The 25,401-nt window shown below is 25.2% G+C and overlaps 1 protein-coding gene across 2 annotated transcripts; it reads right to left on the reverse strand.

Annotated features, from left to right (window-relative positions):
• Positions 1–2,141: 2,141 nt before the first annotated feature.
• Positions 2,142–23,777, reverse strand: DopEcR (G-protein coupled receptor DopEcR). 2 transcript variants are annotated; one of them, XM_089173301.1, is made up of 6 exons: positions 22,407–23,777; positions 21,486–21,692; positions 15,841–16,282; positions 14,622–14,841; positions 13,582–14,011; positions 2,142–12,334 (listed from the first exon to the last, which is right to left on the reverse strand). In XM_089173301.1, exons 3-6 carry the CDS (start codon positions 15,950–15,952, stop codon positions 12,155–12,157), a joined length of 942 nt encoding a protein of 313 aa, XP_089029427.1. In that variant the 5' UTR covers positions 15,953–16,282; positions 21,486–21,692; positions 22,407–23,777; the 3' UTR covers positions 2,142–12,154. The 2 variants fall into 2 exon arrangements, with proteins under 2 accessions (XP_089029427.1, XP_089029428.1); XM_089173302.1 differs by lacking the exon at positions 21,486–21,692.
• Between the last annotated feature and the right edge of the window lie 1,624 nt (positions 23,778–25,401).

Below are 25,401 nucleotides of genomic sequence, written 5' to 3' on the forward strand. Positions count from 1 at the left end.
TAGATAAAAATTTAGAAAATTGTTAATTCAATTAGTATCTTAATTATTTGTATTTATCTTTTACTGTATTGATTTCATTTTGCAGAAAAAACTTTACTTTGAATCGTAGAAATAATTTATTTTACACATTTGCAATTCTGTTTGTAGAATATAAATAAATAAATGTGTTGTTTATATCGATTAAATGAATAATAAAAAAAACAAAAGTAAAGAATACTAAACGAAATATAAATGTTGATAATTTTTCAATGTTAAATCTGAAAGAAATAAATGTTATTTTATTAGTGAAAATTTGTAATTGTTTGAATTCAGGTGATTTGAAAGTTCTGGCAGTAGTTTATAAAGTGTATCGACTAAAATGTTAAAGTATTGACTAATGGGGTTGGTTGGTGTGTCGAACTAGCAAGCAAGTAAGCAAGTAAGCAAGTAAGTAGTACCAGTCCGTGTCAGGACGGACACACTCGAGAGTAGGTCTGTGCTTTTATGTTGTCTATCCGTGTAAAAGCTCTGAGAGGTAGAGAAAGTGTATTTATACGGAGGATGCGGTACGAGAAAACTGCTTCGTTGCTCGACCTACATTCTTTGAATAAAGTCTGAAAAAAAGAAAAAATAAAATAAAACTACGGTTCGATTAATTTAACCAACAGTTAACAATTTTCTTCATGTTTATCGTTCGAATTTTTTTATCATTTATCAAAATATTATGAATAATAATTTTGCAATAAATTTGCTAATGCATTTCATGTTAAAATGTGAATAAATTATTGGATAAAATATTCCTAGCAATGAAATTAAATAAATCGATAATCAAACGTGTATCATTAAAATTAATAATTAATTTTAAGGAAGGTGGGTTGTTCAACAAAATTAAAAAAAAAATTGCCGAGTAATACTCGACACAAAATAATAAAATACTTTTCCTTATTCTTCTTTTTTTTTTTTATATTTTTTTTCTTTTCGTTTTTTATTTATTTTTTTTTTGCAACTATGCCCTCGCTGTTTATTATTTGGAATTTTCATTATTTTTTTTTTTTTGTATCTTTTTCTTCTTTTATTTTTTGTAACTATATTCTAAATTCTAGGACAATAATTCATTTTTTTTTAAATATTGTACCATTATCATCATCATCATTATCATCATCATCGAAATCATCTCACGTCATTCACACCTGAAACGCATTCCATTTGTTTTGCACACATCGTTTATTTCGAACGATCAGAGATTGGCTTCGAGAATTTCACTGTGTTATACATATATATTATATAAATAATAATATATATATATGCATATGTATGTGTATATAACATATCGTTTCAAATATTTCATCAAGAATTTTAGGGTGGATGCATATCGGTCACAAACCCTTTGTGTCGTCGTTGTTTTATTTTTATTTTCTTGTATTTTTTCTCATCATAATTTTTTCCAAATCTTTCAAATAAAAAAAAGATACTTCCACCCTAAATAAATCTTTCATTTCTTTTTTTTTGTGATAATACATACACCTGGTATTTAATTATCACTCACAATCAGACGAAAGCTTCACGTAAAAATCTACGAGCAATTTATTTATTTATTTATTTTTTTTTTTTTTTAATATTATTTCCATCAACGAAAGCTTCCGACTGTGTATAATTTGTGTGTTTGTGTGTTGTGTGTCAACTTCCATCGCTAATAACAATCTATTTATTTGTCAGATTCATTCATCCATTCATCCATTCATCAAATTCGATCACAACTGTAAAACATTCCCCGAACAATCGCGTTGCATCATCAAAGCATCATAATATTATAATAATAGTAATAATAATAATTATAATAATAATTTCGCATCATACTCCTAACATGATCGATGAAGTATCATCTTTATTTTTTTTTATTTTTATTTTTTTTGATAATGCTTTTATTTTTTATTGGCGAATGATAAATAATCATCTCGTAGAAAGCAGCGGCGAATAATTTCGTTGCTTAGCTAAAAAGTTCGATCGTTTGTTTTTAATTAATTAATTAATTAATTGATTAATTAATTAGGTATATTTTATCGTCTGTCTGTCTGTCTGTCTGTCGGTTTGTGTCGGTCAACGCGCAAAAGCACTGGGTTTCATTCTTTTCTCGCGATTATTATTTATTTTATTTCTATCGATTCTTTTCTTTTTTTTTTTTTTTGTATTTTTTTCTTCTTCATTTTGTTTTCAAAATGCGAAAAAGAAAACAAAAAAGTAATAAATGACAACACCTACTCGATATAATTCACACCGAGTCGAGAATAATTATTTTATAATACGTTATTTTACGATTATTTTCTTTTTTTTTGTTTTTGTTTTATATTTTTTTTTATTTTTATAATTTTTTTTTTTTGTCTTACGTACTTTTATATTTTATTTTACGAACGATCGATCAACGTGTATTATCATCTTTTTGTTTTGTGATTTTTTTTTTCCTTCTCTTTTTCTTTCATCACCATCACCACTACCAACTCCTCCACCTCCTCCTCCTTCTCTTTCTCCTCCTTCATTACCATCACCATCTTTTTTTGTTCTCTTTAACAACCGTTTAAAACATGTAATAACAGCACGTCCATTTTGAGGTACGTTAGAAAACTAGTACAAAACTAGCAGCTAGGTACAAAAATGTAATTAATCGTTAATAATGGAGGCCGCCCGGGAAACTGCCAGGGACCAGCTTCTTCTTCCTTTTTTTTTTTCTCTTTTTTTCCTCCCCTCTACATCCTCAACCACCACCATTCTCATTCCTGTCACCCTCTCTCTACCAATCCTCACTGTTCTTCTTTTTTTTTATCCATCTAGTTAATCATTTGCTTCGTACGCTAGGGGAATGGTTGTTGCAACCCTTACGGCCCTCCTCATCTTTCCGTACTCCTGCAAAACTCTTCTTTTACTCCTCTCCCCTACCACCACCACCACCGACCATCACCACCATGAGCCTGTTTTCTTTTTTTACAATGTTTTTCATTTTCTCATGCACAGCAGCCATGTTTTTGTTTTTTTATTTCGTTTTTTTTTTCTGTCACGTAATTTTATTCTCTTTCATTTTATTATTTCATTCGAGGAATCTCGTTTATCGCTGACGGATAATTATAATAATAATAATAATAATAATAATAATAATAATAATAATAATAAAAATAATAATACTGGTTATTATTTTTATTTTTATATTTTTATTTGGCGAATTTACGAGTGCAAAATGAGAGAGTCACGATTAAAATTATTGATAAGAATTGAAACATCCAGATTTTATTTTTATATTTTTTTTTTTTAGTTTATTTTAGTTTATTTTTTGTTAATACTTTGCACTATATGTGTGTGTTGAGCGTGACTCGACATAGGATTTTTTTTATTTCATAAAATACTTTGTCGAGTAACATTCGACGTTTATTATTTTTGTAACAGTGCATTGAATTGCATAAAAATTGCATAAAAATTGCATAATTTTTTCTGATCCAAGTAAATTTTTATATGATAAAATATTCGAACAATAGCTATATAATGTTTTTAAAATATTAATCTTTTTGTTTTATTTATGGAAAAAAGAATATTTATTTAGTATGTTTGACTTTTATTATTCTTGTCACAGTGCATTGAATTGCATAAAAATTGCATAATTTTTTCTGATCCAAGTAAATTTTTTATAATAAAATATTCGAACAATAGTTATACATTTTTTCTTAAACAATAATTTTTATGTTTTATTTATTTTAAAAGAAATATTTAATTAGAATGTTTCATTGTTTTGATTTTTAATAAATGTGACTATTTCGAATCATTTTGCACTCGTGAAGATTATTTGTTTACAAGTTTTGCAAACTTACGATAAAATGAATTAAGAAAATAATCAATAGAACGCAGAATCTTATGTAAATTATAATAATAATAATAATTATTATTATTAATAATTTCATATGTTGATAATTTTAAAATGTTTGACAAGCAGCGAGTAAGCGTTTTGCGATTGAACGTTCTTTTGCTTTTACACAATACTCGTCTTATCATATCTAACTTGTTATTATCGATGGTGTTTATTTATTTTTTTTTTTTTTTACTAAAAAATACTCAATTTTTTTTTTTTCATCTTTTTTCCCTCTCTCACTTGATCGAATTTATTTTTCATTCATCTAAATGAATGTTCTCAATCTTTTGTCTATGATTTTGTAAAATAAAGAATTTTCTTTGATTATTTTTGTATTTATGTATGTTTGTGTGTGTGTGTGTGTACGTTAGTATTGTATTTTATATATCTGTGTTGATAAATACACAAACGCGATTTCGTAAATAAAATAATTTATTTTTTTATTATAGTTTTGTTTTTCTTCGAATTCTTCTTCGATATTTTTTCAGATGCACTTTTAAAATGCATTTGTCATAATTTTCATTTATTTATATCTTTGGATAATTAATCCTTAGAGTGCTATGGACGCATATACGTGTTTGTTAATATTAATGTAAAATAATGTAATGTTTATATTAATTAATTAAATTATATTTATAAAGAAAAACTTTGATTATTATAATTTAGTTAATAATAAATTATTCCGTTCCTATAAAACATTTTAGTTAAAAGTATTCAGCACTCAATGGGTTAAAGAAAGAATGAATGAATAAAAAAAAAGAAGAAAAATTTGAAAATAATTAAACATTCATTTACGAACACGTTTGTGTACAATCTAGTCGTTTTTCTAGGCACCTTAACCCTTTAATTGATTAATTTTACATTTATCAAAAATTTCAATGATATGTCCCGAACGGGTAAACATTTTTTTGATTGCTCGTTTCTACAAATTTTTTAGCGTATAATCTAACAAGTTATTCTACATAACATGTTTTCATGTTTTTACGTTTTTTTGAGGAATTCTAATCCGTGCAAAAACAAAACAAGAATTTATTTAATATCGGAAAAGAAAGAAGAAAAAGATTGAAGTCTCAAATTTATCATCGTTTACCTTTTTCTTTTTAAAGGGTTAATGTTTGTTATTTAATCTTCATTTTTTTATTATTATTCTTTTTTTTCTTCTTCTTCTTCTTCTTCCCATATGCATCGTAATATAATAAAAAAAAACATTTTACAATTTTACAAGTGAGAAGAAAATTTCATTAGATTTCAATTCAAATTTATGGGACCGATGTTAGTTGAAAATGAAAGATATTTTGTATTTTTTTTTTTTCTTTTCTTTTTTGGGGTTGAGTTGTATTTTCTTTTTTTTTTTTTTTATAACGCGACGATGTTATCAGTGCTCCCGTCGAAAGCCTATTTTCTAGGATTATTAATAGCATAATCTATTTTTCATTTTTTTTTTTTTTGTATAAGCAGGAGCATCTTTTACATTTTTCTTCCTCGTTTTGTTCTACCCATTCTTTCGTTTGTTTATAACATTATTTTATTAAATAATTTTTAATTGTTTTTAATTTTTTCTTTTTCTATTCTCATTGAAGGGTACCTGATGCAACGAGGTGGAAATCTAACGCGAGGGCCGAAGGGTTTTATTTTGTTTTTTCTTTTTAAGTTGTTGGTTTTTTTGTTATGTTCTTCGTATTCGCGCGACATTTTTTTCTATTTTTTCTTTTTTTTTTATATTTATATATATATATATATATGTAACGAAGCGATCAATGAAGATTTTTATTTTTATTTTTATAATAATTTTGAAAAAGCACAACAGGATTTTTATTTATGTGTTTGCATGTCTGTGAGTTTGTGTATGTCGACGATTATTTTGCACACCGATTTTTTTCTTGGCGATTTGTTATAATATTAAAAAATAAATATGTATAGATAAATTGAAAAAAAAAAAAACTAATTTTTGTCATTGTCCCTTTTCTTTTAGTTTTTTTATTTTATTTATTCTTCTTATTTTTTATTATTTTTTTATCACCTCGATGATTCAATAACAATTCCATTTACAAAAAAAAAAACCAATAATACCGATTTTTATATTCCCTCCCCCTCCCCCTACTACCCCAAAAATGTTTTTAAATATTTTAAGTAAACTCTAAACATTTTAATTAACATTTTTAATATATTATTATCATCATCATCATTATTATTAATATTATATTTTTTTTTTGGTTTTTTCTTTTTAATGTAGATTTTTGAAAAAAAAAATACGATTTTTTATTCGATCGAATACGCAAGGCTTTTTCTATTTTCTGTATTTCTTTTATTTTCTTTCTTGAGATATCCCTTAAAATGTAATTTCTACACATCGATGTAACAATGTATATAATACGAGTTTTTTTTGTCTTTAAATATTTTTTTCATAGTCAAAATTTTTTATTTTCATAAAACAATGCGACGCATATCGATTGTCTACCACGTATTATAATCGTATTCTAAATTTTATCGTAATTATTCAATTAAATATAATACAAATAAAAACGTTCATCTAATTCTTCAGAATTATTAAATAATAAAAAAAAACAAAATAACTATTGCATTTAATCGAAAGATTATTCTTTTCTAAAAAAAAAAAAATATCACTTATTTCGTATACTTTCAAGAAGAAGATTTATTATAATTTATAATATGCGAATGAATTATAATTATTCTTATCATGCTCGACGATTATACGCATATCAAATGTTTAATTAATATTTGTTAATATTTATAAACACCTACACATTCGTAGAATTATGCAAATTATATTTTGTTCACCGATCGTTCGTTCTCTAACATAAAAGAGAAAAATTATATTAAAAATATTTATATTTTTTTAAATTTATATTTTGCAATTATTTATCGTAATTTAGAGAGTAATAAGTTTCCTTCTTTTTTGTCATAATTTCAAAAAAAAAAAAAAAAAAAAAATAAGAAACAAATAAATTAACATAAACATTTGCGTATAATCTTCAGATTTATTTAAATTTTTATTTTTTCAATCTTTTAATTTTTATTATCATCATAATCATTATTATTATTTGTATAATAATTTTTTTTTTGTTATTTTGTTATTTTGTCCGTAATATGATTATTTTTATTTTTATTTTTTTTTTCAAAAAGGTTACTTTAACATAAAAATTTGCGTATGATCAACCATAATCACCGATTTTCTAGATTCAAACGTCAAAACGTTTAATATTTTTAATCTTTACATTTTTATTATCATCATAATCATTATTATTATTTGTATAATAATTTTTTTTTGTTATTTTGTTATTTTGTCCGTAATATGATTATTTTTATTGTTTTTTTCAAAAGGGTTACTTTAACATAAAAATTTGCGTATGATCAACCATAATCACCGATTTTTTAGATTCAAACGTCAAGACGTTTTATTTTTTTAATCTTTTCATTTTTATTATTATCATCATCATCATCATCATCATCATCATTATTATTATTTGTATAATATTTTTTTTTCTTTTTTGTCGATAATATAATAATATTTTTGTTTTTCTTTTTAAAGGGGTGGCTTTCTACGGGCGCGCACTTTAAACGAGAATTGAAATCGCATTTGCACGTCGCATTTGTAGAGGCATCTCCATTAATTGACTAGTTCTTTTTTTTTTTTTCTTTTTTTTTAATCGTGTTTCACATTTTCTCTACAAATTTTTTTTAATCTTTATCTTTTCTATCTCCTTCTCTTTCTCTTCCTCTCTAAATTTTGTTGTTGTTCCATCTCTGTTTCATTTATATTTTTTATTATTTCTTCATAGTTGACAGCCATAGTAACTTTTAGTTTCATTTATTTTTTGTTTGTTTTAAAATATTACTACACAACACTTAATTTTTCAGCGCTTGATCTTACGATTTAAAATAGGCAACAATTAGTTTCTTAAATTTTTTTTTTTTTTTTTATTATTTTTTCTTTTATTTTAATTTTTAAATATAATATATGTATATCTATCTATATATATGTCGTTAAACAAACGCGAATCTTACGTTTTCTCGTTAATTTGGTAATTTTTTTTCTTGTGTTCTTATTTCAATCCGTTTGATCATCATGACACACGTTTTGTCAAATGTATATGTGTGTGTGTGTTTGTTTGTGTATTTTAATTTGCAATTACGAAAAATGATTTAAACGTTTATAATATTAAAAATCTATTATTTATTTATTATATTCGGCTCTAGAAATTTGTCACGAACGATAAGCGAGATTTTGAGATTTTGTTTTATTAAATTTGAAAATGTTCTTTTTTTATTTTTTTTTTTTTTTTTTTTTTTAGTATTACGTTATAACAAACGTAAAAATATATTTTGTTCGTCCTTTCAGGTACCGTACGCGTTAAAAGGATTCCTCTCTTTCTATTTTTCTTACTCGTTCAATTTATTTATCTTTCATTATAATTTTTCCAGACGATATTTGACAATAGCGAGTTACGGGTTTTTTTTCTTTTATCGAGATAACGTATTATCTAAGAAAAATATTTAACAAAATGTAATATTAATTTTTCAAATGAATGAAAAATATTTCGTCCGTTTCCATTCTCTCAATTTTCCATTTAAAAAAAAAAAAAAATAGAAAAAAAAAAATAAGAAAAAAAAGCCGAATAAACGTAAAAATTGTTAGCCGATTACACGAAGAATAAAAAAAAAAAAAGAAAGAAAAATAAAAAACCAGGCTAATTAACCCTTTGAGTGCTATAGACGCATATATGCGTTTAATACAAATTATTAGAGTGGTTTAATTTGTTTATATTACTAGATTATAATTATTAATATAATTATATTATATTACTAAAGTGGTGTTTGATTATATTAACGTAAAATCATGTAATGTTTATATTAATTGATTAAATTATATTTATAAAGACAAACTTTAATTATTACATATAATTATTAATTAAATAAAATTAATAAAAATAATTAAATTAATAAAAAACAAAATTCAAAATAATTAAATAAAATTAATAAATGTAATTAAATTATTAGAATCTAATTAATAATAATAATTCTATTTCTACAAAATATTTTTTAGATAAAAATATTCAACACTCAAAGGGTTAATTAAATTTCGTTTCACTTGCACACATCTCGTATTTGTATTATACTTTTTTTTAATTAATTATTGTAATTATTGTTTTTTTTTTACAAGCTATCGTATATCATAATTAATATACTTAGGTTTTTTATTATTTTTATTTTTTATTTTAAAAGGCTTATTATTCGTTTAGAAAACTTTGGCTCTCTATTTTGATAAAATATACAACAATATCGTAAGAAAAAAATGTAAGATCTTATCGAACAACGTATTTTATCGGACACCCGGGCTTTTTATTTTATTTATTTATTTATTTTTTATTTTGTTTTAAATTTATTTGATCGCGTTCTCTGTTTTTCTCAGTCTCTGTGGTTTGCTCGGATTATTTTAACGAAAAAAATTTTCTTCTCGTAATGTAACAATAAATTGTCATGCACGCGTGAATGCGTGCATAGTACATGCGTGCGTGAGTGGTGTGGTTTTATTTTTATTTTATTTTATTTTTTTTTTTTAAATAGGATCCTGTGATCTTCGTTGTATCCAGAAATCATTAGATTATTTTTTTTTCGTTTATTTCTATTCTTTCTTTCTTTTTTCCTTTCCTATCTTTTTGTTTTTGTTTTTTTTTTTGTTAAACATAAAACATCGTTTTATCAAAGAGGCAAACGTGGAGCTGCAAAATCGTGGCCGTCACTTTTATTAAGATTTTTTTTTTTTTTTACTTATAGTCAGCCCAAACAACATTCTAGGAATCCCATTTGATTGTCTACGATAGTAAAATAATATTATTAATTATTATTATCTAAAAAAATATACATACACGATTACAATTTTCTTGTTTTTCAAACGTACGAATCGTATTTTTTTATTTCATTTTCTACTTTTTTTTTTTTTCTAGTTTTCTTTTAAACATCGATAAAAGTTTCTTTAACAGGTTCTTTAGTTTCTTTTTTCTTTTTGTTATTGGTTTTATTTTTAACGTTCAACTTTTATCCATATTTCATCTAATATTTTTTGTAACATTTCGATAGTTTTTTAAGAATATATAGAATAATAATTATTCGTATATTTTTCAAATACATATATTATTTATAACTTTTATCGAGAAGTGTTTCTTTTTTTTTTTTTCTAAATATTTGTAAAGAAAACGTACGTTTAACAAGAATTGAATAAATTATTAGGAAACCTCTAATAAAAAGATGATATTTAAACTGATGATTAAATTGATCAATCTTGTATTAATAATTATGATAATAGACTAAATTGAAATAGATATAAGAAAAAAATGAAAATTGAATGATCTGTATAAAATAATTTAAAATAAATAATTATAAAAATATATTGATTATAATTCTTTGATTCGTACCATTGAAAATCATAAATTTAGAAAAATACCAAAACGTATTGGTAATAATTTTTGATGGATTGAAAATAAAAACAGGTAGGACAAAAATGAAAAATTTGATGATCTATATATAAAATAAAAAATTATGAAAATAAATTAATTATAATTCTTAGATTCGTACCATTGAAAATCATAAATTTATCAAACTACCAAAATACTAAAATACCAAAACAAATTTATGTTGAGAATAATTTTTAATGGATTGAAAAGAAAATCCAAAATTTGATGATCTATATATAAAATAAAAAATTATGAAAATAAATTAATTATAATTCTTAGATTCGTACCATTGAAAATCATAAATTTATCAAACTACCAAAATACTAAAATACCAAAACAAATTTATGTTGAGAATAATTTTTAATGGATTGAAAAGAAAATCCAAAATTTGATGATCTATATATAAAATAAAAATTAATAAAAATAAATGAATTATAATTCATTGATTCGTACCATCTAATCATAATTATAAAAATACCAAACTATCAAAATACCAAAACAAATTCATCTTAGGAATAATTTTCGATGGATTGAAAAAAAAAAAACCAATTTCCTTGCAATAATTGAATATTTTGTTGAATAAAAAAGAAAAACAAAATGAGAACCGAGCGGACGTATCGGTAAAAGGTAAAAAAGCTCTTGTGGAAACGGTTTCACGGATAATACGTTATACGTTCAACGAAACGTACGTAATTCGCTGTGTATCTGCGTGCTTTACGCTCAACCGCGCGAACGGCGACTGAACGGATCGAGTATTATTATTTTTTTTTTCCTTTTTTTTTCTTTTCTTTTTTTTTTTTTTAAACTCTCCTCCTACCTCTTTCCCTCCTGTTTATTTTTCCCCCTCTCTCTGTCACTACTCTTTTTCCTTTTGTCGAAGCCGACGTAGTTCGATATTTTGCACGCGCATTAGGTCGGTCTTGCTTCGCTGGTTAATTTCTCTGTCCTAACGGCTTGCGAGGATGCAGTTCCACGATGCTTTTGTGCACAACGTAGACCGTGATTGAACAAATCTCTGAGCCTGATGTGTAACTTCTTTTTTCTTTTCTTTTTTTCTATTCTTTTTTTCTTCACGCTTTGAGGAGTAAAAGAAGAGAAAATTATGCATCCGACGGTTATCGTCGTCGTCGTCGTCGTCGTCGTTGTTCCGGGTTTGACAACGACTTTGACTAATTTAAACAACGCATGCGTTATTTTAGGGGTTGACAAGAGAACAAAAACATATTTGCAAATAGAAAAATGAACGAAAGATTAAAGAAATAACAAGGGGTTGGATCTGAAGTTGGATGAGGTAGAACGTAAAATAGAAAAATAAAAGTAAAAAGCAAGTAGAAGTAAAATAATATTTGTAAATAGGAAAATTAGTGAAAGCTTATAGAAATAACAAGGGGTTGGATTTGAAGTTGGATGGGGTAGAACGTAAAATAGAAAAATAAAAAAAAATAAATAAAAACAGAAAGTAAAAGTAAGAGAATATTTTTATAGAAATAATAAGGGGTTGGATTCGAAGTTGATAAAATAAAATAAAATACTAAAACAACAAACTAAATAAAAATACAAAGAAATTAGAAATAAAATAATATTTGCAAATGAAAAAAATTAACAAAACAACAATTGAATTTGAAATTTGACGGAAAAACCAAAAAAAAAAAAAAAAAAGAAAAGAAAATAAAAATAGAAACCAGAAGGTTGTAAAATAACAGTTGGATATTTTAAGAACTGCGTCTCGTTTCAAAAAATAAAAAAGAAAAGAAATGAGGGTAGAAAAAAAAATAAATGGTCGTTCTCGCGTAGGCGTGTTTCTTCTCAATTATTAATCGTCGTCGTCGAGGCCAAGAAGCTCTGGTGGAAGTCTTCTGTGTCGACAGCACAGCGTCAAGCAAAGAACACGCGCAGCGAGCCGAAATTGGGGACTAAGTGCGCCGAGGATGACCGCTTTCCAAAAACTGTTTGTTATCCCCAACCATACAACGGCAAAGTGTAAAAACGGTACCTGCAAAACAAACAAATATTTTGTTTCAAAAGTAAATACATCATTCAATTTTTATCTATTTAAGTTAATTTAAATTAATTTCTATTATCACAGTGATATATACTTTAAACAATAAAATTTATTTAATATTATATATTCAATATTTCTTTTTGTTTACTATATACATATATCTATATACGTAATTTATATATTTTTAAAATAAACACATTAATTTTTGTTATCTATAATTTAAATTAATTTTAATTAATTCCTATCATACAATGATATTATATACTTTGATCAACAAAATTTATTTAATTATTATATATTAAATAATTTTTTTTTGTTTATTACATATATCTATATATGTAATCTATACGTTTTAAAATAAATACATTAATTATGTTTATCTATAATTTTAATTAATTGAAATTAATTCCTATCTCTGTGATGAATAAAATTTATTTAATATTATATATTAAATATATTTTTTTTTATTATATATGTCTATATATGTAATCTATACATTTTAAAAATAAATACATTCATTATGTTTATCTATAATTTTAATTAATTTAAATTAATTCCTATCTCTGTGATAAATAAAATTTATTTAATATTATATATTAAATATATTTTTTAATTACGTATATGTATACACATTACATGTTTTTATTCTTTTCTATTTTTTTTTCTTTTTTAAACGTATACCTGTATTCTATATCTATAAATAACACGTAAACACCGTTCTCGTGCATACTACGTAGTTCTATTATCCACTTATGGTTAGTGAAATAAGAATAGCAAATTTAAAATATTAAAGGTGCTACTAATAATCTCGATATAATTTAGAACATGTTATTAGCCTCTTTTTTTTAAAGAAGTCATTTGAATATGTTGAATATTTTCACGGTTGGTAAAAAGAAAGTCATAATCGAAAAATGAGTCTTTAGGTATATACATATACACGAGTTAGGTATATACGTTATTTTACGGCTTTAAGAATTCTCTGTTAACCTACTCCGCTTCTTAAATAGTCTGACCTAAATTTAAGTTAGCGGTGGTCGTTAAAACTCTTTTCTTTTATCAAGTATATATCCACATTGTATCGTTCTTTCATTCGTTAAACGTGCAAGAGAGACCCCGTTAGTGACAAAAAAAACCTTCAAAATGTTAACTGTAAATTTTCATTGAACTCAAATTAAAATGTTAAAAATAGAGAATCAGATAAAAAAAAGACAAATCAAGAATAATAGACAGGTGTGTACCTGAGGAGGACCGCTAAAGACAGCGTATAATCTGATTCCTGCATAGGGTGCCCATGATAACCAGAAAGTCATCACCAGGACAAATGACATGATGTGACTTGGGTTGCTCAAATTTTCTGAAAGTGCAGTGGCATATTCCTTGTCGTGCAACAGTGCACCAGATTTCAATCGTCTCATCATCGAGAATATATAGAAATAGGTATAGACGATGGTGATTACTGATGGTCCGAGCACTAGGATTGACAAGGTGATGGTGTATGCTACCATGTTACCCCAATCTAGCATACAGATGAAAGATTCACGATCAAATATCGGTTTGTTGAAGCCAAGAAGTGGAGGACAACACATCATTGCTACGCTGATCCATGTGAAAACCATCCAACATTGACATCGCGTTTTCGTTTGCACTGTCTCGTATCTCAATGGTTTCCTGATTAAATAGTTTTTTAACAATTTATTTACAATAACAATTATTATATTTAATTAAATTCTTACATTAGACTATTTTTGTATTTATTATAGGATAGCATAATTTATTGAACCCTTTGAGCACTGAATACTATTTTTAATTTAAGTGTTTTAAATTAAATCAAAATAACAAATTGTATTTAATAATTAAACTTTTTCTTTGTTAATATAATTTTCATGGGACAATAAATAAAGCAATACTCTATAAATAACACGATATTAAATTGTTATGCATTTAATGTTGACACAAATACGTTGTATGTATTTGATAAACCACGCTGACACAACTTTCACCAAACGCATATATTTGCGTTCATAGCACTCAAAGGGTACATTTTATATAAATAAAAAGGGTCATTTATTTTTCCTTCTAATTTGTTTATACCTTTTTTTAAAAATTATTTAATATAATTTTTGTTAAATAATTTTGTCATCTATTCAAAAAGATAATCTGTCATGTTTTCAATCTCGATTTTTGGAAATGTAATTCAGGGTAAGAAAAATATTTTATATGATAATAATAAGATAATAATTATTAATTAATTATACTCGTAAGTGTAATTTGAACTTACCTGACGGCTAGGTAACGATCGACAGAAATCCACATAAAAGTATAAACGGATACCGCCCATAGGGTAACTTCGAGGTATCCTACGAGACGACATACGATGTCTCCGTAGACCCATTTTCTCACCAATGCCGGATATACCGAAAGCGGAACCACCAACAGACCACAAAGAAGGTCCGCAGAAGCCAGTGACAGCAAATAGTAATTTATCACCTCGGAGGGACCTGTGCGTTATATTATCATCTTAAAAACATTTCTCAAACTTTCTAAAGTTGGGTTTTCTAAAGTTGGGTAATCACGTATACTTTTTCATTTTTATATATTGTTATATACATATATTTATTTATTTATATTTATACGACAAGGTAAGATAAGTTTTTAACTATGAACTCTCTTGTGCAATCTTTTATGAAATTATATATATATGTTATGGTGAATGATCGGAATTGATGAATGTCAAGATTAGTATCGTTGAATTTTGACACATACCAATTACAAATATTTTAGTATAATATATTATAATATATATATATATATATATATATATATGATAAATTATTATTAATAATTATAATTATAATTATGTTTATTATTATTAATAATATATTATATATTATATATATTATATATTTATATATTATTTTATAAATTAGTATATTATATATTATATATAATAATATTAATATTATATTGGATATAATATATTATAATTTTGGGTATAATATATTATGGTATTATATATAATACAATAATATTAATATTTTATATATTATTAATATTATTTTATAAATTAGTATATTATATATTATATATAATAATATTAATATTATATTGGATATAATATATTATAATTTTGGGTATAATATATTATGGTATTATATATAATACAATAATATTAATATTTTATATATTATTAATATTATTTTATAAATTAGTATATTATATAAATATTATATTCAGTATAATATATTATAATTTTGGATATAATTGGATTTGGATATATTATAATTTGGTATTATATATTATATATATAAATTACATTATTAAATTATTTGCTAACTCAACTCATATTTTTGTTCTTTTCTTTTAATTTTAATTTCTTTTCCTTACTTTTTTGTTAAACCAATGAAAAGTCAATAAACTGATAGTACAATTGTGTGTAATCAAATTGCAAACTAGTTCTCATTTGTCAAAAAAAGAAGAAGAAGAGGAAGAAGACTTACCACGGAAATTGAGGTATGTGACGATGACGAGGAGATTCGAGAGGATGATGGCGACACAGACCACGAAGATGAGGCTTGCCTGCATGAGAGCCTCCAGCGAGGGCTCCTCCATGCCGCCACCCTTTCGAGCTGCATCCCCTTCACCCGCCCTTCTAACTCCTGTTACTCTTCTTTACAGCCTTCTTTCTTCACGAAACCCTCTCTCTCACTCTATTTCTCTCTTACTTCTTCTTCTTCTTTTTCTGTGGAACTCGTTTTCACTCACTCTTTTTATCTATTTCTTTTTATCTATTTTTCTATCTTTCTTTCTTTGACGTTTTTTCGATTTTCTACGTTCGTCGTTCCACTTGACTCAAACCTTGGAACCCCTCATGCGACTGAGTTCTCGTCAAAAGGTTCACATCTTCGACGATCTTGTTGAATGATCGATAAAGTAACATTCCTGTAATTAAAATCAAAATTTATTAGAATGTTTGATTAATCTATGAATGAATAATTATTATTTAATAAATATATAAAAGGTTCACACATTTTTGACGATCTTGTGGAAGGATTAATAAAGTAACATCGTTCTAAAGAAAATTAAAAATTTATATAAATGTGCATTAATCTATAAAATTAGTAATTATTATTTAATAAATAATAACAGTTCCCATTTTGGACGATCTTGTTGAAGAATTAATAAATTAACATTCCTCCTAATAAAAATTAAAGATTTATATTTAAAAATATAAACCCTTAAAAATCCAAGATTTATAATTCAATAATCTACGAATTAAATACGTAATTTTGTTGTAACTTTAATTGAATTATAAAATAATATAGTTATTTTTTATAATTTTAATAAAATTTGTTAACTTAAATCCAAGATTTATAGTTCAATAATCAACGAATTAAATATATGTAATTTTATTTATTTTTAACTTTAATTAAATTATAAAATAATATATAATAATTAATCTTAATAAGTGTAATAAAATATATTAATTTAAATCCAAGATTTATAGTTCAATAATCTACGAATTAAATATATGTAATTTTATTTATTTTTAACTTTAATTAAATTATACAATAATATAATTATTGTTTATAATTATAATAAAATTTTTGTGTTAATTTAAATTCAAGATTTATAGTTCAATAATCTACGAATTAAATATATGTAATTTTATTTAATTTTAACATTAATTAAAATAAAATAATTAATTTCAATAATTTAAATAAAATTTGTTAACTTTAATTAAAAAAAAAAAAAAAAAAAAATATATATATATATATATATATATATATAATGTTAAATTCAATTTTAAATAAACTTTTATTAAAAATAAGAAATTAATTCACTAATTTCTTATTGGTTGTTTGTACGAAAGAAAATTAGGGGATACTACCCTTACTACATTTTGGGGGATAATACTACGATGTTGATGTAGAATTAGTTCTTGTATTCTTAGAAAAAAAAAACCACGTAAGCTTATTCTCCACGTCGCAATACGTCGTATGACTTACACGCGTATACCCTTCCTCAGTTATCGACCGCCATTCATAATTTAGCCTAGTCGATTCTGAATGAGGGGGATAGATTATGTAGCATAAAGTAAACCGTGTTTCTTCTTCCCTTTCGTATTTTACGAATTTAAGTGAAACTTCTTGATTTTTTTTTCTTTTTTTTTTTTTCTATGAGAAAAGAAAACTCTCACTGCTGTGATATTTCATTTATGTCAAAATGTTTTATCAACTTCCTCGAACGATTTAATAATTATTTATAACATATTTTTCGATAGAAAATTGATTTGAAATAAAACAATCGTTTGAAGATAAATTAATAAATTAAAAGAATTATAAAAAATTGGTCTTGAATTTTTCTAATATTATATATTACAATTGTCATTAAATATTTAATATTAATTCTATTATTTTAAATAATAATTTGAAATGAAATGATACGTTCAAGAATTAATTTGGACGTAAGGAAAACAGTTTCTTTGAAAACATGTAATTTTTCAAAAACAAACTCATCTTATCCATTTAATTTAATATTCCAATTAATAAATAATAAAAATATATTAATATTAAATTGCCAAGCGTTTGTAATTTAACAAATACAAAAAAAAAAGTAATAAATTTAGAAATATATTGAAAAACTTTCGACGCAATGTGGCATTAAAAACACTTACATTTTTCTCGATGAAAAACACGTGAGAAAATTGTCAATAGAAAATAGAATCGTTTCGTAACCTACTACATTTTTTATTTTTTTTTATTTTCCTTCATTTATTTTCTTTACTTTTCTTTCTAGGTAAGTGCCATTTCGTGGTCACGATAGGAAGAAAATAATAAAAAATTATTCGATAACAACTTGTTAAGAAAAATCATTGTTCCCTTTCGTCACGCGACATTCGTTTCGATCAAATACTGTTACGCGAGAAAAGCTACTTTAACGAAACCTTCGAACGTATATAAAAAAAGTTCAAATTACAACGTAACATTAACCCCCTTTTCTTCTTTCTTCATACTATCGAACTATTTATTTTCTTATTTCTGAAATAGTATTAGTTTGCACGTGACTCCTATTCCTATCAAAGATTCTTCATTCTACTTAGATTTCGATTTTTGATTATATATTTTATATATAAAGATAATTAATAATATTATAGAATAATTAGTAATAATTAATTTATTGTAATATAATTTAATATAATATATATAATAATTTATATACTTATATTAAATTATATTATTACATATAAATAATATATATTTTTAAAAATACGTTTAAGTTAGAAAATTCCAATAAATAAAAATATATAAATAATTAATAATATAATATAATAATTAATATGTATTTATATTATATTACTTTATTACATATCAATAATATATATTTTTAAAAATGTTTATAAATTAGAAAATTTCAATAAACAAATAGATAAATAAATTAATTAACTATATAAATAAATAAGAAAATAAAAATATATGAATTGTGATAAAGGGTTGTTATTAAAAAAAAAAAGAGTTTTAACTCCACATTGTTCAATGATATTATACTTCAATTTATTACTACTTTAAAAAGGGGGTTTAATAACTCGATTGGCAAATTATAATAAAATTCTCAACTATAGAGGAGGTAGAGGATATTGTCTTATTTATGAGAAAGAAAAAAATTCCATTTGAATACCTAAGAGCGACAAAGGGAATTCCAACAAGTCAATGGAAGCGGCATCCGGCTATTCTCGCGAATTCTTGCGCATCGGTTTCTGATCGATGCAACGATAAAGAACCCTAAGATCTTTTTTTTTTTTTTTTAACGAAAACCGTTTTGTAAGATCATTTTATTTTGTTTTTTCGTTTTGCATATAACCAGATATTTTTGTTTGTTTTTTCTTCTTTTTTGTTGATGAGGATACGACCGATAAGATATCAGCAACATTTTCGTGTCATGCGTGAGACGATTTAAGTAAGGAAGGGTGAAAAAGGGTGGGGAAAAAAGGGGGAACAACCGGCTTGGCGCCAATGCGAAATTGATGACGGCTTGCTTACTAACGATACAACCATAAATCAAAAAAAATAAAGAAGATACCCCCTAACCTTGTTATTTGTTTCATCTTATTTATATTTTACACCGATGTTCGATAAATTTGATGATCTAAGAAAAAAAGAAGATTAAACATATAAATCAAAAAGAAATTTTCTTTTAGAGAATATGTTCACCATGGTTTCTCATTAATTTTTTAATGGTTCAACCATAAAAAAAAATAAATTATGTTAACTTATATGAACAAATAACGAAGCACTGAAAATTTGATTTTATAGTAGTTAGGTAAAATTATTATCAGTAAATGGTATATATGAATATAATATATATATATATGTAAGTTTTTTTTAATCGTTTGACTAAACAAAAAAAAACAATTATGTTAATTTATAAAAAAAAAAAAATAACGAAGAATTAAAAATTTGGTTTTACATAGAAAAATTATAAACCGTCAATGATATAATTTGCAAATGAATTTAGTTACATAGTAAAATTTGTTTAACGATGAACACAACACATAGTTGCGGTTTTTTTATTTGTTTTATTGTTTCCACGTTGGTTTATATACCCAGGTTTACGCATACCTTTATGTATGTATATTTATATATATATATATATATACAAATAGAACTTGCGCTTTTCCAATCTCGTAAATATCAATTTTCGAACGTTTGCGTTCGGGAGGTAGATCAAAGGGAACGTCAACGAGAAATGAAGGAAAGAAAAAGAGGGTGAAAGAGAAAAAGAGAGACAGAAAGTGAGAGAGAGAAAGAGAGAGAAAGAAGAGAAAATGTGACGAGGGTTGGTTGGGCTGTTGAAGAAGAATGTCAAAGGCAAAATCGGAAGCGATCTAAGCGTACGACACGATGTACATACATACATATATATATATAAATACAATACATGTATATATACCCAAGAATACATAGTCTTAGATATGTAATAGTACACACATAAAAATATATATATATATATATATATATATATATATATATATATATATATATACGTATACACAAAACGACCAAGTTTTTCCTCGAAAAATGTATTATCCGCGACGTGGTAAACGTGGTCAAAGTGATCGATTAATCGATTCGATACCATTTATTATCAAATATTCATTAAAATTAAAAAAAAATAATAATAAAAAATAAACAAAAAGAAGCGTAATAAAGAAAAGAATAGATAGAAAATTATAATTATATTTTAAATTACTTATGAATTTGTGACGATAACGATAACGAGAATAACAACAACTATGAGAAAAATCCCTTGAGAAAAATTTGTAGATGAAACGGCTATTGTTTTAGATAAAAATTAAACAAAATTTCCCGCGTATGGTTTCATTTAACAACATATAGATATTTATAAGTACACTCATAACAAATACAAACTATTCGAATAAATAATTAACGACAAATATATAAAATACTTGATAAATTACAAATCTTTTTATAGATATATTTATTTTATAATCTAATAATTTTGTATATATATAATATTTTATATAATCATTTTATATTTTATATATTTTATATATTATTTTTTTTATATTATATATTTTATATTATTTTATATTTTAATATGTAAAATAAAATTTTATTTCAAAATAAATATAAAAATAATTATAAAATATCATAGAGTTATGTTTTAAAATAAATATAAAAACAATTATATAAAATATTATATAATTATTATAACATATATACACATAAATTTTATTTAATAATATTTTTAAAACCTTTTTAAAAGACTTATCAACCCTTATCGGTTATAAGCCACTTACCACGTGACTTTCAAATAAAACTATATATGTTTATTAATAATTAAATTAATAATTTCTCATACATTTGTAGTACCCTTCTTCTTCTTTCATAAAAATAATAAATTATTCTTATAATATATTAAATAATTTTGTTATCTATTTACTGATACCATTTATAATTTACAATTAGTGAAAATCATCAATATAAAAAATCTGACGACCGATAAGGGTTTAAGGATTTAATTCTCGTAACCGTGCAGCATCATCCATCCCAAGAGATGTTACTGTAATGCTACACGACACGAAACCTACCAACCACTGCCATCTTTTTTTATTTATTCGTACCTTTAACGTTTCATCGTCATCCCTCTTGCCAGATAGTTTAGACTTTTGCTTTTAGTAGCCTCGTTGGTGGTGTTCGAAGCTCCACGAGCTTCTCTCACTCGGCCGAGTTTCCTTGCTCGCGCCACTTTCTACAACCCTCGTGTCAGGGTCTTATCGATGCCTACCCTCTACCACCCTCTCTCTCTCTCTTCTTATTTAATAAACTGCCTATTCCCAAAAACAAAAAAAACAACCCCCCCACCCCAAAAAAAAAGAACAACCGATGAACACACGTCAATTTTTCTCTCACACACTTTCCTCTTTGTATCTAACACTCTCTCACCAGTTTTCCTCTTCCTTTTTAAAATCAGAACACAGAGAAAAAAATAAAAAAGAGAGAGAGTGGGGATAGAAAGAAAAATGGGAGATAGAAAGAAGTAGAGAAAAAAAAAACACACAGACACACAACTAGGAGAGTGGTTGAGACAAATTTAGGATTCGTCAAGGAAAAAAAATAATAATAATAATAACAATTAAAAAAAAAAAAGTGCAAAAGTTTCGACGAATCCTAGTAGTTTGTGAAATTTTCAATAACTCGGATGAGTTTACGCGATGATCTGAATGCAAGTATTGCACGTTATGCACATTTTACGTTCGTGCATGTTCGCGCAGTGTCTGACCCGGCCTGGGCTTTACTACTGCCAGCAGAACACCGAGAGAGAGAGAGAGAGAGAGAGGGAAAGAGGGGGAGGGAGAACGGCCAAGTAACTTCCTTCCATCCCTTCACCCTTCGATCACCCCCTCATTCACCCCCACCAATTTTCTCTCTTTCTCTCTTCCCTTTGTCGTCTGCCCGGGTGCTTAGGCGTCGATACCCCGACGACGCATGCGCGCCGCCCTCAGTACACCCTCCTTTACCCCCTTTCCCAACAACTCACTCACTCTGTTTCTCTCTGCTGCCGTTTCTGCCTGCCAACTCCAACCACCCTCCTTCTATGCATAAACTACCGACACTGAACGCTACCCGAGGACCGAAGGAATCTTTCACCAAATCTTCAACACCTCCCCACTCTCCCTTCCTTTGCCCTTCCTTGTATCTTCAATATTTTTCTTATGGTTTCAATTTATTCAAAATAACACGTGGTTTTAGATTATTTTGATATCTCAATTTGTTGGGTTCTTTAAACTTTTTCTTTTAATTTGTATGATTTTTTTTTTTTTATGTCATTTGGTCATCTTCTACCCCCAATTTTTAGGTTTACATTTATTTATACGATAGCACGTGTTTTTACATTTTGTTTTGGATATTTTAATTTATTGTATTTTGTAAACCTTTTTCTTTTAATTTGTAAGATATTTTTTTAAATTTGTTTATTTAATTTATTTTATTTTTCCCCCTTCTACTCACAGTTTTTAGGTTTCAATTTATTTTTGATAGCACGTGGTTTTTAATTATTTTTTTGATATTTTAATTTACTGTATTCTTCAAACCCTTTTTATTTTAATTTGTATGATATTTTGTTTTATTTTTTTATTCCCTCTTCTACCCTCAATTTTTAGATTTCAACTTATTCACGATAGCACGTGATTTTACATTTATTTTTGGATATTTTAATTTATTGTGTTCTTCAAACCCTTTCTTTTTTAATTTATAAATTATTTTTTTTATTTTATATTTTATTTTTATTTTATTCCCTTTTTTTTCAGTTTATAGGAATCTTTCATAAAATCTTCAAAACCTCCTTACTTTCCCTTAGTCCTTTCATTCCACCCTCACTCCTTTTCTTCAGCTTGAACTTCTTTTTCATAACAGCACGTGATTTTACATTTCTTTTTATATTTCAATTGATTTTATTTTTCTATCCTCTCTTTTATTATTTTATTTTTATTTTTATTTTATCCCCTAGTTTATGATCTGTGCTAGTTGTTTTAAGTCATAAATATGAGAATGGTTAAAGTTTAATATACCAGAATAAAGAAAGTTTCAGTATCAGATATAGGAACTTTTTTTCTTTTTTAGTCGGATTCGTGAGATAACTTGAGCAAAACATTTAATAAATTTTTAATACTCGTCTTTGATGTTTATCATTTTTAATAGATTACTTTTTATCTTCTTTTTTATTCTTTGCGATACTTGTAATTAAATTATTATGTTTGGAAAAAATTGAAATTACTTGGAAAACAACTTTGTCGAACTTTAAAACGCGTTGAAAGTTTTAATTTAATTAATTAAATTCACATTAATTAACAAAAACTTTATTCAGAGAGAAAAATGGTGAATAAAAAAAAATTACAACATTAAAATAATATTTATAACCAAACACGAGTATTTTTCAGTAAAAAATAGGAGGGGGTGGAAAAAAAAAGAACAAAAAAAAGAAAAAGTAAGTAAACTTTGTTTTACTATAAAAAAAATGTTCATTCAATTATTTCATTCTAATGTCATTATATTCATTCATATGCACACACATACACACACAATCATATTTATTTCCAACTCCTTGTTTTAACCCCTTCTTCATTTTCCTTATTGATCAATGCAATTATCGTTAATGTTCTTTGTAAGGCTTATTCGTCGTGTTATTTATACGTTCGATGAATAAACTGAAAGCTAATTTTTCATCATCTACCCTCCCCCATTCACCCTCCAACCCCTTATCTCTCTCTCTCGGGGTTCAAGTGATTTAAAAAAAACTTTTTCCGATTTTCATAAAACGAGAATAAAAAAAGTTTTTTACCTTCTCACTCTCTCTCTCTTTTTTTCTACCCCTATTTCTGTTTTCATTTCTCGATTGATTACTATTTAATTACTTTAACTCTTTCCAACTAAACTTTTTCATTTAACCGACACCCTAAATTACTTTGATTAAAAATGCAACTTTTATTTGTTTGAGAAAAAAAAAAAGAAACAAAACCAATTTGATGCATTTACGATATGAACATTTTAAAGAACAGTCTGTTTGTTTAAGATTTTTAATTAAAATTAATTTGATTAGGTATTAAAAGGTTGCATTTATGAATGAACATTTTAAAGAAGAATTTACATGTTTAAGATTTTTAATAAAAATTAAATTTGAAATTTGATTAGGTATTAAAAGAAGAATTTACGAATGAACATTTTAAAGAATTCATTTGTTTAAGATTTTTAATTAAAATTAATTTGATTAAGTATTAAAAAGTGCAATTACAAATGAACATATTAAACAAGAATTTGTTTAAGATTTTTAATTAAAATTAATTTGATTAGGTATTAAAAGGTTGCATTTATGAATGAACATTTTAAAGAAGAATTTACATGTTTAAGATTTTTAATAAAAATTAAATTTGAAATTTGATTAGGTATTAAAAGATGAATTTACGAATAAACATTTTAAAGAATTCATTTGTTTAAGATTTTTAATTAAAATTAATTTGATTAGGTATTAAAAAGGTCCATTTACGAATGAACATTTTAAAGAAGAATTTGTTTAAGATTTCTAATTAAAATGTAATTTGATTAGATGTTAAAAGGTAGTAGATAATAAAAAAAAGAATACACAGTGGAATTTTCGATGACATAAAATCGTTGATCGTTGCTAATTTGGAACAAGCAAGGCCTCCGTGGTGACCTTAGAGCGAAGCCCCATCCCTGCAGGTTATTCTATTCAAATCAGATAGGGCCTCATTTCATCCGCTCACCTTAGACACGTTGATTAAGTCTCTCCAGAGTTATTTTCGTGTACACTTGATTAGAAGACAAGGGATTCACTTTCACGTTCCTTCTTTTATCATCTTCTCTCAAAACCTTTTGTTACTTCATTCGAATATATAATATATCTATTTTGCATTGTATTAGAATTTTAATAGCATCGATTAAATTGCTTTACAAAATTTATTCGATACACTTTAAAGAACAAAAAAAAAAAGAACAAAAAAAAAAAGAATAGTATTGATCGAA

This window comes from Polistes dominula, unplaced genomic scaffold, assembly GCF_049000335.1.
Source record: "Polistes dominula isolate Pdom_NZ unplaced genomic scaffold, Pdom_raw_medaka scaffold_35, whole genome shotgun sequence".
Classification (NCBI taxonomy): domain Eukaryota; kingdom Metazoa; phylum Arthropoda; class Insecta; order Hymenoptera; family Vespidae; genus Polistes; species Polistes dominula.

Bases quoted from the DNA above. Each gene is read 5' to 3' on its own strand.
- DopEcR (XM_089173302.1), bottom strand. From the start codon at position 15,952: ATGGAGGAGCCCTCGCTGGAGGCTCTCATGCAGGCAAGCCTCATCTTC. The intron at 14,842-15,840 runs GTAAGTCTTCTT...TATAACGCACAG, and splicing joins CACATACCTCAATTTCCGTG to GTCCCTCCGAGGTGATAAAT. The intron at 12,335-13,581 runs GTACACACCTGT...TTTGTTTTGCAG, and splicing joins TCTTTAGCGGTCCTCCTCAG to GTACCGTTTTTACACTTTGC.